Source organism: Taeniopygia guttata, chromosome 5, assembly GCF_048771995.1.
Source record: "Taeniopygia guttata chromosome 5, bTaeGut7.mat, whole genome shotgun sequence".
NCBI lineage: Eukaryota > Metazoa > Chordata > Aves > Passeriformes > Estrildidae > Taeniopygia > Taeniopygia guttata.
In genome coordinates this window covers 26,036,679-26,050,123 of record NC_133030.1, presented here as the reverse complement: position 1 = coordinate 26,050,123, position 13,445 = coordinate 26,036,679, and the positions used below count along the sequence as shown (strand labels likewise).

The 13,445-nt window shown below is 37.1% G+C and overlaps 1 protein-coding gene across 1 annotated transcript in view; it reads right to left on the bottom strand.

Annotated features, from left to right (window-relative positions):
* MYBPC3 (myosin binding protein C3) overlaps window positions 1-13,445 on the bottom strand; it is a 60,443-nt gene that overhangs the window by 26,077 nt on the left and 20,921 nt on the right. The window contains exons 10-21 of the mRNA XM_072929942.1: window positions 11,961-11,984; window positions 11,063-11,229; window positions 10,157-10,289; window positions 9,924-9,926; window positions 9,385-9,509; window positions 8,696-8,801; window positions 4,580-4,746; window positions 4,037-4,202; window positions 3,032-3,138; window positions 2,682-2,711; window positions 2,372-2,508; window positions 836-913 (exon numbers count right to left, since the gene is read on the bottom strand). Of these exons, the coding sequence (XP_072786043.1) occupies window positions 836-913; window positions 2,372-2,508; window positions 2,682-2,711; window positions 3,032-3,138; window positions 4,037-4,202; window positions 4,580-4,746; window positions 8,696-8,801; window positions 9,385-9,509; window positions 9,924-9,926; window positions 10,157-10,289; window positions 11,063-11,229; window positions 11,961-11,984 (1,243 nt within the window). The remainder of the gene's footprint in view (window positions 1-835; window positions 914-2,371; window positions 2,509-2,681; window positions 2,712-3,031; window positions 3,139-4,036; window positions 4,203-4,579; window positions 4,747-8,695; window positions 8,802-9,384; window positions 9,510-9,923; window positions 9,927-10,156; window positions 10,290-11,062; window positions 11,230-11,960; window positions 11,985-13,445) is intronic.

Sequence of the window (13,445 nt, the reverse complement as noted above, 5' to 3'; positions counted from 1 at the left end):
ATGTTTCAAAGAAGTTACTGAGTACTTCCAGAAATTCCTACTTGGTACAGCTGCTAGCATCACTGTGAAGAGTCTCATGGTTAACAGCTGGTTACTGTATAAATTAAAACACGATTCTTGTAACTGTTAATGGCATCAGTGTGATTTTTGTCACTCAATAATGCAATATGGGGAAACTTTCTACTTTTTGCTAAAATCTAAACAAAATGACCACAATGTAGTTGTACATATGTAACACGCTTCTTTCTTCCTTATGTGCCTATATATCTTTAGATTTAGAACAGGAACCACTAGAAATAATACATATCCAAATAGTGATCAGTGCAGCAGGACCCTAACCCTGAGAATATTTTATTGCTGTATAATAAATGTAAAATATTTTTTACTCTATCAAGAGAGAAGTAATTTATGTGAAAAATGAAAGTTGCTGCAAAGTGAATCCAGTTTCACTTCTTTATAATCTATCCACTCTCTTTACCCATTGTCATCTTTCTATGTGTCCTGTAAGATTTTGTCCTAGTTATTATTGAAACTTACAGGTTACTGAGGGGAAAAAAATCCCCACAAATGAATCTAAAAGAGTTTTCAAATAGCTACTTTAACTCCTTGTAACCCAGTCACCATATGATGGTGATTAGAAAGACTTTGTCAATCAGCTTCTTACTCTAAAATTGCTCACCAGATCTCTTGTGCCCAGCAGGTGATTACCACTGTGAGGCAGAATAGTGGGCTTGATGTGCTGTTTGATTTTTAGTATCTACTGAATTAAATGTTATTTCCTTTTACCTGGAAAACACTAACACTTGTGTGGTTGCATAAATAAGAAGGAACTTACCTTATTATCAGTGTTTAAATCACTGCTGTTTTCTGAGGGAGTCATGGAATCCTCACTGTTTCGAAGCAGGTCGTTTCTCTAGATAAACAAAGAAACCACAGAAAGTCAGCTAAGGCTGAGCAGAGCAGTAAAGCTATTTCTGCAAGACAGAGAAGAGTTTGTTAGGGGGGTTGAATGTGAAGGTGTGAGAAAAGCAGTTAGGCAGCAAGCAGACCTGGGAAGGAAATCCACTAAAAGGAAGTAAAAAGCAAAAATGGAAAAAAAGTATCAGAATGTGGTGAATTAAGGGAAGGATAAGCCAGCAAACTCAGGTTTGCAGCTTAGCAAAGGAAGAATAACATTCCTGAAGTATTGCTGTAACCTGTGTCCTCTGATACTAGTTACTCTGTATGTGTAAGTACAAAAATAAGGATTACTTCTCTCTGTAACAATGGGATAGTAAACTGATGTAACTATTTTAACACTCAGAAATAGTTGGGTCTGTAATACTCATCGAACAAGATCTTTTGAGGCCGTGCTACTCTTTGGGGTTTCATTCATATATTCTACACAGCCTTCAATCATGACTGGCTGCTTTTCCTCATGTGTTGAGACCTCACACCTTAGAAGTAACACTGTATAGAGGTGGTCTGATACCCAATCATCATTTTATCAGAGAAACTTCTGTATAGAAGAGTCAATTTCTTGGCTTTTAAAAAATTTGTTTCCATACTAATTCTGCATTGAAGGATGAAATTTCTGAGTGCTATTAGATATGCTAACCTGAATAAGAATGTGGCATAATAATGAAGAAGTAGGAGATTGGGGGAATTAACATAATTGGCAATATTATTTTTTCTGTATCTACACATATGGATGTGTAATGATGCTGGAGAATGTTATGCAAAATATTTCTGTTTTGTGCTAGTTATAGCTCAAAAAGCCCACAGATGGTGAGAGGTGGAGATATTTTGAGATACCCAGAAAAGAAGCTCACTTAACATTTTAAATCTAGCTTCTAAGTACTTTCTCTAATGTTTTGTAATTGCTTTGATAAGGTAAATAGCAAAGTTTCTCTATTTTTATTATATGAAATTCAGTTTTATACCACTAGTCTGATGACATTTTCATCACAAATGGTAGAATCCTTGATAAAGACTAAAAAAAGAAGTTGCCACCTTCAGAAAATGTTCATTCTATCAGGTGAAGGTGATGACTCATAATTTATTTTTTTTCTCTGAGGTAGGAAGAGAATAAATGTGTATGGCATCCGTCTATCTGCATCTACATATATCTACTCATATACAGTCAGCCTGTTGGACTAAAAAAACAGGGAACAGTTCATAAAAAGGAACAGTTCAGGATGAATCACAAAGCCAGCTATGTCCCAGGCATCTGCAGTCCATGTATTTAATTTTTTTCCTTGAGGTTTAAAAACATAAAATTGAAAGGAAGATGGAATACTTGTAAATAACTGTAAACCAAGTAATATTTGAGAAGGAAAAATAAATTTGCAGTTGTGACTTGCCTCAGACACTCTGTCAGGTTGCACATTACCTTGTTTACTTTCTGCCAGATTACAGTGGGTGTTGGATCTCCTGACACAGGAACATCCAATCTCAGTTTGTTCCCAGCCACCACGACAATTGTGTCAGGGGATTGGCCCAGACAGTCAAGGTGGATCTTAGGGGGTTCTATAGTAAAGATGGAGAAGAAAAATTTCAAATATAGTTTGAGTAATCTGAGTGAAAAGTAATAATAAAAAAAAGAATATTCATGCATTTAATTAAAAATGAAAAAAAGATACTGCTCACTTTGCTGTTGAAAACATTTTTACTTGCATATAAATAGTGATTGCTGTTCTTACCTTCTCTTGGTACAAAATCTATCTTGACCTCTGGTAGGGAAAGGAAAGAGGAGACATGGAAGGAGAAATAGATCAGAAAACTGATTTTACATAGTATTTGCACAAACAAAGTAATTTAAAAGCTGACTGAAACTTCATAAGGAACATTAATCATCAGATTTACACAATAAATTAAAAAACAGGCTCTGTAAACCCATGTGATAATGGTAATGCAAAACAACAGGGAAAAGCAATGTGCCTACACTGAGGTATCAGAAAAGACATCAGCATTCTCTTCCCTGGTATAACCATGATTAATGTCACCATTTTATCCCTGTGGGATTCCCATTACATGTTCTAAAATAACTCACCCAAGAACTGAAGCTTGGCAGAAAGGTTATAAGCAAATCCTTGTGGAATGAAGGAATAATCAGCCTCGTCCTCTGGTGTTACATCCTCAATAATTAGCTTATGGATTCTGGAAATATGAACAAATATATTGCACTCCCTTACCTTGCATCCCCAGGAGAAGCAGGGCTATGTCAAGAGACAAGGTGCAGGCTATAGGATACTAACAGAAATTATTATTTCTTCTTCCCTTGCCACAACACAAGTCAACCACCACCAGGGCTGTAGACTGCTCTGCTCTCAGTATTAAAGCCGATCCATATAAGTACATTGTCTATGAATGGATTTTTTTTGTCAAGGTAGATTGTTTGAAGAGAGGAAGCAGTTTCCTTGCTCTAGTCCAGTCTTTTGCCATCACAAGGGCAGTTGTAACACTGCTGACTGGTTTCATTTGATCCGACTGTGAAACAGTAACTCTGACTCAACAAACTAAAAAGTGATTCTCCATCCCTGTATTATTTTAAGTTCAAAACAGAATACAGAAAAGAATACCAGGAAAGACTTCACTTGGTATTCAATGCTGAAGCTTCTTGGTCTCCATTTCCATTAGTAGCTAGAGTGCTAGGAAACTTGAGCACAGAATTACACAACTGTATATGTTAATATAAATGGTAATTTTTCTGTAGGGTTTACTCATATGTACTATCTTAACACTACTGCTAGTTTTAAAGTTATCAACTATGTGTTTTGAATACCAAAACACCATGTAATCTTAATGAAAACGAAGATTTACTTTTGCTGATATACCACTGAAGTAATATACATAAAATGAACCAACTCAGACTGCACACATACAAAACCAGTCTGTCGCTAAATGTTGGTTGCATATGAAAAGCTTTTAAACTTTTTACCTGTTAGCTGGAGCCAGGAAAAAGTCTCCCTTTATATTCTTAAGCCCTGAGATAACAATTCTTATGGATTGCACTGCAATTCTCAAGCCTGTACCTGCTTTCTGAGACAAGACTGACCTGCCAATGTGGGAGATCTTTATCCTTTCGTCTGGGATCACCTCCTTGCCGTTCTTCAGCCAGATGCCTTTCACGTTTTCATCAGAAACTTCACACTTGAAGACTGCCTGGTCACGTGCCTTCACTGTCAGGTCTGCAATGCTCTGATAAACTTCCAGCTTTTTCTCTGATATTGTGAGAATAATTGATACACACATCAAAAATCAGAATAGCTCTGTAAGTAGATGATGTGGATTTACTGAGTAGAATAGGCAAGGGCTGAGCAAGCTGTCTATGGAAGGAGGAAATATGAAGGGAAATAGACAGCCTGCAGGGCTTTAACAGGACTGATAGCTAAGCACCTGTTGTTATCAGAGTATCTGTTATATCCGGCACACAGGTCTGAGTTCTCCTTGAAGCCTTTATTATCAAACCCTATGTCCCTTGCTGCATCTCCCTTTTCCCTGTCAGGGGGATTAGCTACCACTCTGCCTTATCTGGAGAAGGTTACCTTCAGCCTGCTCTCATTTTTCAGCTTCTCTGGTTCTGGAATATTGTGCCTACCTTGCACAATCAGTTCAGCAACTGATACCCCACCATTGGTCTTCACAGTGTAGTGTCCACTGTCCTCCTTGGTTGACTCATTAATAATGAGATACTGTTTTTTTCCATCTTTCTTGAATCGGTATTTAAATGTTTCTTCTCGTGTCAGTTCAATTCCATCCTTTTCCCTGAAATTCCAAACAGTGTTGAGTCATTTTTGCTATGGCTGAAAGAGGAGAGGGAGGGGCAGCTCAGTGTTACTAGGGATTGGAAGATACCAGGTGAACCCAATCTTTGTAGCATTTCAAGTTGGCAAAAAAGGGATTGTTGCACAAATGTCAGTGCAACCAGAATTGCACTGACATTGCCTCAATCTTGACTGTTAATTTTCCATAAGTATTTGACTTCTCGTTCAGGAGAATTCACCACAAGTAATTATTCCATTTTTTTATTACTTCATTTATATTCTATAGATAAACATGAAATATATTAAATGCTATAGGAGAAAAAGTGTTGAAAACACACTTCACCAGCAGGGAATTTACTGTCTTAAAAACAGCCATAAAGTAATTGGGACTTGATGGGATATTACTTAAAAGTCTTAATTTTCCTAATGTGTTTTAATTGTTATAAATCCATGATTTGTGGGCATCAGCAAAAGGAGAAAATTTTACTATGTATTTCAAATGAATGTGTATTTTGGATTTTGTGGCTCTTTCCATTCAAGGATGCCACAGTATACTTAAGACTTTACTAAATTAAGCTTCACCATCTAGCCCAGGAGGAAATTTAATTATTGTAATTTCCAGTCATCATGAAGGGAAAGGTACAGGGAGGACTCACGCTGTTTAATCAAGGTCACACAAAAATGCATAGGGTGTTTCAAGGGTTTCCTGTTCCTAATCATAAATAACATAAACAGCAAATACATACAATTACTTCAATTTACTAATTTTGTAGCATTACATTTTTTGTTATTACTTGAATATATTTTATTTTGTTACTTGAATACTGCTGCAGTTTGTAGATGAAAAAGCTTTTCTCTTTGGGAGTCACATGGAAAAACAAATAGAAAATATTTGTGCTTTTAATAGAGTAAAAATATTATTTCTAATTTTTTGTCATTTCCCTTATTTGTGACTTATCAGTGACCAGTGACTGAGTGACTATTCAGCTTAACAAATGAGCTTACAGAATAGCAAATGGAAGTGCTACTTGGGACTCATTAAAATTCTGTAGTACTAATTTCTAAGTAGATGTATGCAAGAAGACCTTTTACCTCTGTCAGAGTCTGCTAAAGTAAATCACAAGATCAAAACTTTAAGCAGAGACAAGGAAATTACAGCTTGTGATTTAGATGTTCCTGATGCATCTGCATTTCAGAATACCTACAGGTTACTCCCTCATGGCTGTTTGTTACAGCAGAGCTCTCTGGAACTCAGAGATGGTTTAGTGAAGGACTAGCCTCCCTTCCAGGTCACAGAACAGCGCTAGTAAGGGAGGAAGCAGAGGATGCCTTCAACAACGACTTGAAACACAGCACTTAGTATTATTGTCAGGATAATGTTTCCTTTTCTTTCCTCTTCATTCCTCTTCAGACAAGATTCTGAGACAACATGTAAGATGATCTCCTAAGGCTGGTGTTGTGATCCATGCAAATTAGTTCTGGAACAAGTGCCACAATGATTACAGAAACATTTGATGAATCACTGAGAATGGACTTTAATCCCAAAGTTCAGCATGCTGCTGTCACTAAATGCAAAGCCAAGCACACACTGTGGCTAGACTTTTGGAGCTGAACTTTTAAATTTATTTTTTCAAGATCTATTTTCATACATGGCTCATGAAAAGTACCTGAATGTTCTATTCACCCATTAGTAAGAAAGAGTCCTCTTGAAATCTTGACTAAATAATGAAAATAGTATTTTTGTAATGATTAGTGTCTTAAATCCCTTGGAGGGGAATACTGTCTTTAACTTGTGTTTGTTTTACTGACTAGCACATTGCTGATCCTATGGATGAGCAGAGAGTTTGCAGAGGGATGTAGTGACAAATAGAGACTGTAAACCTTGAAACAGAACTCCAGATAGCATTTGTCTTAAAATAATACACTGCTGCTGTGAAAAGCAGAAAAGCTATATAAGGTAATATTACAGGCCTTCCTTTGGCAATTGGAACTATAAAATAGAAGAATCTGTTGATGTTAAAGTGTAAGTGAAGCATTATATAGAATCATAGAAATGGTTTACAGAACACCATAGGACATTGGCCCAGCCTCACATTTGAAGCAGACCTAGTTCAGTAATAGGTAGATCAGCTGTGGTTTAGTCTTTCCAAGTCCCAAACATCTGCAAGATCAAATATCTGTTCTCAACTTCATCACTCCATTCCTCTTTGTCTGGAAATGCACTCCTATTTCCTGTTTGGATTCTGAGGATTAATTGGTTGATGTTTTCTGAGATATCACTGATGTAGGTACTATGTGATAATTGGGACACACAGATTTATTGCTATAAATATATATTACCATGGTATATTTTGATTTGGAGCTGATAAGATAGTACATCTAGGATCCAGAGATGGACAAGTTAGATCAAAACTATGTATTTTATTATACCTTTCTTTTAAGTATTATCTTATTTTCAAGACCAACTGAAGTTTAGAAAAAACCTGTTCCATAGTACTGCAAGAGTTGTAATAATGTGAAAGCTTCCAAGAGAACATTCTTTTCTTATTGCTCTGAAGAGTCCCACGTAATGAATTCTCCAAGCCCTAGTCTGGTGGCCGTGCAAGTCACATAATTGCCTTTGCTCATGTGCTTGTGGTTTTATATCCTGGGTTTGAAGATTTAAGAACTATAACAGGTGTTCTGAGTTAGTGCCTGTTACTTGGCTTAAACTGTTGATCATTTCCCTAATGTGCCATAAAACTGGAACTCTTTCTCCACACTGTGTTTCAAGTTTTCCCTGGACACTTTTCTCCCCTGTCCAAAATGTTCCCTTTTGTTGCCAAAGAGCATTGACAGAGTCTCACATAACAAAACCAGCAAAATACATGTGAATGTCTAACTGCTCAGTTTTCCATTGCAATGATTTGATGAGTTTCTCTGACCACTTGCTGCATTTCAGACTGAGGCAGCTGTTGGTTTGCCCTTGTCACATCAAATGCCCATCCCACAGATAACAGCTCTGCAAGATGTATGGGAGTTGTTCAAAGGCACAGGATCAAAGTGTGGCAGCTGCACTGTGTTCTGAGAGGGACAGATCTGATTGTCCCCATCTCTTGTGACCAGGCATCTGCAGGCAGTTCCTGAACAACAGAATGCATGTCCCTGTGCTTGTGGCTTTAATAGTGTAATGCACACCCTGTACTAGCTCTTGGACTCCATTTAAATTCTCAGTTCCTTCCTTTGGGACAGCAGATCATTAGTTGGCACTTTCCAGGAATGTAATGGGCATTGTGGGAATGCTTGATAACCATGTGCCTGAAGCTGTTAACAAGCACAAGGGAATTTCATCTGGTAGAGAAATGAAGTGAGAATAGCATGTGTGAGATGTGGCATATGAGCCCTGCTTGTCATGCCTGCCCAGGCAGCATGCACCTTCCAAATTCTGCTCAGCTGCAATGCCCAAGAAAACAGGATCCATGGTCTAAATGTTTGTCATCTTAATCCTCGCTGTGTAAGCATAATGACCAGCTTTGCAGGATCACCACAGCAGATGTGTTCCCTCTGTGTCTCGAGAGACACTAACTAACTTTTTTACCTAAGAAAAAATATTTTAGAAACACAAATGCTTCGCTGCAATTGAGAAAATTTCAAAAAGTACAGCGAACTTGCCACAGTATGGATCTGATTAGTTTGGGCAATACTTAGATATTACTGAAGTGTAAACACTGAGCAAGAAATTCTAGAGACACTATAAAATATCTGTACTAAATACGGGTTTTTGTGTCATAATTTTACTTCTCGGTTCCTCCTCAGTATTTGACATACAGGAGGAGGGACAATTTTTTCATGAAATTGATTATGTAGGATGCATTTTCCCTTTTTATTCCACACCTCTATGGTATGTTCCATGGAGGAAGATGGTTTCTTTTTGGTTTGCTTTGCTTTGTTTTTTTCTTCTATTCCCTTACCATTTCACAGTTGCTCCTTCCTCAGACACTTCACACTCAAACTCCACTCTCTCTCCAACCATCACCATCTGGTCCTCCAGTGGGTGAATGATCAGGATTGGAGGTTCTGAAAATAAAGAAAATTTTATTAAAACAGTATTCTGAAATGGTGGAGACCAGAGGTAGATTTCACCACTCTCTGCTCCATAGGAAGAGTCCCTGAACAAATATATGGTGATGCTATCTTAGAACTTAAAATTTATTATGCCAGATCACCTTATCAGAGTTTTCAATTTACATTTTTATGAATTGGAATAAAAATATATCATTAAACAGTTTTCACATATATTCTAAATTTCTAAACAGGAGGAATTACTTTTCTGTACTATTTGATCTGCTTGTAGAGCTTGGGGCACATTTTGTCTTGAGCAGAATCAAATTTTTAAATAAGTTTCTAGCCCCATTGTTGAGATGTAAATAACTTTCTGAATGAAAAATAATGATAACTATCATTGTTCTGCTTTCCTGATTAGTGTCAGGCAAAATTTTCCTCAATTTAACTGTAAGAAAAATACCTACTTCAATAGATCTCAGAATATGTTAATATGTTTTCAAATTTCCTTTCCTGTAAGATAAATCTGAGAGTAGATGAGAGAATGTCAATGCTAAATGTTAGGGAAGGTCTATTTCCTTCTGCTACCATTGCTCACCTTTTACAAATAATTCTGTGAAACTCTTCTCATCCCCTACCACACATTCATATGCTGCATCATCAGCCAGAGAGCAGTGGTTTATAGTCAGTATTCTTTTATTTCCAACAGCCTCAAAAATATATCTGAAAAGAGAATATAAATGTAGTTATCAGGAAAAAACCCTTCTGGACCTAGTCACTGTCTTGTCCTGCCTGAAAGAAAAAAAGATTCCTCCTCTTTTTCTGACATCAGTGGCAAGATTTGTAAAGACTCAAGCCCAATAGGCCTGTCCTGGTACAGTGAACAGAAGCAGTGTTTGAAAAACAAACACAGGAAATTGTGGGGAATCTTCCTCCAAGTGTGAGATGTGATCCTGTGAATGGTGTTGGATGCTGTCCTAAGATCTAGCATGACTACCATTAAAAATGACTTCGGCACAAAATCACTGGAAACTTGTTTTACATACAAGTTACACTGAGGAAATTCCCAGATGAGGAGAAAGTGCATTTGAGCCCTGGATATACCCATCAAGAACAGAATATAATCTCAGGACTTACTTGCTAAATTGGTAGACGAAGGCATCCAGTCCCACATGTAGATATATAGAGCAGAGGGAAGAAAAAAGAAAATGTTATGACAACAGCAAACTGACCCTGAGCCATAGCACTACATAGATCCTTTCTCTCCTATTTCTCCCTGTTTATTCCTTTCTTTCTCAGAAAAGCTAGATTTTTCACTTTGTCCAAGCTGTAGCTCCTTCCTTTTTGAAGTTCTCATATTTCTAGTTTACCTGCCGCTCACTTGGATCTCCTGTCCATTCTTCAGCCATTTCACATCAGCATCTGGATTGGCAACTTCAACCATTAATTTAATCTTTTGCCCCTTGTCTACTTGGTAAGCTGGATCCAGTTTCTTGAGGAATGCTATGATAAAGAATGATTAAAAAAAAGCCTTATCATTTATATATATTTTTTTTTTCATTCTGGGTCATGAAACAAATCTTTATTCCCTTTCATGTTGTTTACTATCATCTTCAACATTCCCCAATTTCTGCATGCCTGTTTGAATTTTTACCCTGTCTGTTCTTCATCCTGTACCATTTTTCCTTAATGTAGGATGACAAGCATGTGCTGCAAACCAAAATAAGCAAAGGAGAATACTCTAAATAAGATATGAATATGTATTTCAACATATCCTAAACAGAGTTACATCTGCCCATGCAAGAAAATTATACTTGGTCTTCTCAGTACTGATGAATGAAGGCTGTTGCCTCCTCTGCTTCAGACTTTTTAAGAAGTCAGTTACAATTAGGCAATTAATACTTTGCAGGACTGGAAAAGGCTCAAGAATTCCAAGGGTATCATACCAATGAAAATTAAATTGTTTAAATATGTCACTGTTGCCTGACATACTGACTAACTTGGGTGGGGGGCAAGTAGGGGATGTTGTTTTATGTTCAGGGAAATACAAGGGGCCAAGCTTGTGGAGCTGGTGAAGTGAGCGTGTTCAGTATGTCCAGAGTTCAGAGCAAGGTATCTCAGAATATTGGGCATAGCTGCAATCTTTGGTAATCAGTATTTCATATGTAAAGGCTGGGTAATAGCTGGAACAGGAAATTACTACTTCTCATGATCTTGTATCTCCTGCTGTAAAGAAGATATGAACACTATATTTGGAAGAAAAGCATCTCACCAACCTGTGCTTTTTTTCTCTTCCTTCTTTATGCGTTTGAGGCGTTTCAGCATCCCACGCAAATCTGTGATACCATACTGGAAAGCAATTTTCTCGTATTCCGTAGGAGGAGCTTTCCTCAGGATATCCCAGACATCAACATCAGATTGTGATTCAGATTTTCCTTCACCTCTGCAGAAATGGATCAGAGTCTCTGAGTGCTGCTATTAAGAGTATTTAAAGAAAGCTATAGGGTTGGCAGCTACATATTGTCTTGATGAAGCCATTTCTTAAAAAAAAAATTAACAGTCTAGCTTTTTACTATATTATTACATAAAATAATGAAAAAAAACCTGGTGACTTGTTTTGATTTTATTTATATATAGTGATTAAAATTGAATTCTGTCCTGAAGGGTTTATTTCTAACAACCAAAACTAATACATTTTAACTTCCTTTAATGATGGGTAATGGAAACATAAGGAAACTTATTTTCTTGTCATGGTCAATAACAAAACATGGAACACAGCAAAGCAAGGAACTGAATTGATATGCTGGCAACATCTTAGAAAAAAGGTGCTTGGTTTATGTAGGTAGGAGGCGTATCCTTTTCTACTCAGGACAATTTTTATCTTCACTGAAAAGAATCACAGGTTATTAAGACGTTGTGAAGGAAATTGTTGTCTGTAGTAATCTATAAAGCATAAAGAGACTGGTGAGTAGTGACAAACAAGACAGTATTTACAATGAACTGCTTATTTTATATTTTAGCTGAAGAATTAGTGACAATGAAAGAATTAATGTTTGGTTTAGTAAAACTAAGGGAAAATTTGGCTGTCTGGCTTTGGGAGGTGTTCCTTTTTATCTGCCATCATATCTTTGTTTGAAAGATCATAAATAGAAAAGGAAATTGGCATGACCTTACCGGTTGGAAGGGCGCAGGAAGCTGCTGTACTCCAGAAGGACGCAGAAACCGTGTGGGAAAATACGCAGCATCCCAACGGGCAAGAAAAAGGGCAGCATGTGTTAGTACAAAAGAGCCACGAATCTCATCTTCACCCTTAGCAGAACATGCCTGTGCTTCAGTAGTAGGGAGATGAAGGAATTCATGCAAATGCTCTGAAATGGGCTTGAGGGAAATGCTGATCCATACTGAAATCAAACTCACTCCCACACTTTGCATATACAGTTCTGCTGTGGGATTTATATGCTGAGTGCAATCACTTCTGTTTATTCCTACTTATGGCTGATCACCTTCCAGGGAAACAAATAACTCTACTTCCTCCTGCCATCATGGTATTTTTGCCTGTCATAGTTTGCATTTTGGTAAATAGAGAAATTATGGAAGAAGTAACATTTTACTGAAAAATTCTTAGGAGAAAGAACTTCCTGTGGCTGTTGTTTCTGATTGCCATCAGCACCAAGCAGATTCTGGTGCAGCAGAACACACCCTTATAATGAAGTCATGTTCAGTGGTAAACCCCAACAAGAAGACAAGTTATGCAATAGGTGATGCAGAGAAAAGTGGAATGTTATTGGGTGTATTTCCAGTTTTTGCAGGAAAATCACAGTCTAATTTGTTTGTGAGAAATATTGCTACTTAACAGTACTACTGTAGTCAATCCAGACAGCAGATATAACCAAACATTTCTGGTACTCCTTTCATTGCCAAAAAAGTGTCTGCTTGCAATAGGAGCACTGTATTTAATAAAGTGCTTCAGTCCAAGCTTAGAACTTCCAGCACCTTGTAGCTCTTGAACAGAAAGGAAGCAAGAGAAGAGGATTTCAGCTCACTGAGACTGAGCTGAAATCTGGTAGGCAATATCTCATATCATCAAAGTGCTTTAGCACTCGCTAAGCCCGAAGCCCTCACCATCACTCACTGAATTGATAGGAGGAGCTGAAGGTTGGAGTGCCTATGATAAGAGCAGCATACGGGGTATTTGCTTTGCCATAACACTGCATCAACACCACAAAAAAATTTTACCAGGGTTCCTCTTCTATATACTTATCATTTAGTTTAAGGCTGCTACAAATAACTTTTAGTTTTGCTTAGCAGGAGATAGGAAAACTGAACTGATTTGCCGCATAGGTCAAGATTTTTTTTTTTTTACATAAGCAGTTCTTGGGCTTGTTGCCCTGATCATGTCAAGGAGTGGCTTTCAAATATTTCTAAAGACATGTATATTAAAATAGATATATAAGTACTAAATACTAAGTACTATATAAAGGTAAAGGTATATAATATTTCTAATATGTATTTATTATTTCTACTAATACAGTCAAACTTCTGTGGAGAAAATGTATCTAAAAAAGTATAAAATAATAGGAAATAAGGAAGACTTAAGAAATTAAAATATTTTCATCTTCCTTAAGACATTACATAAATATTGGTAGTTTATCTGCCTAC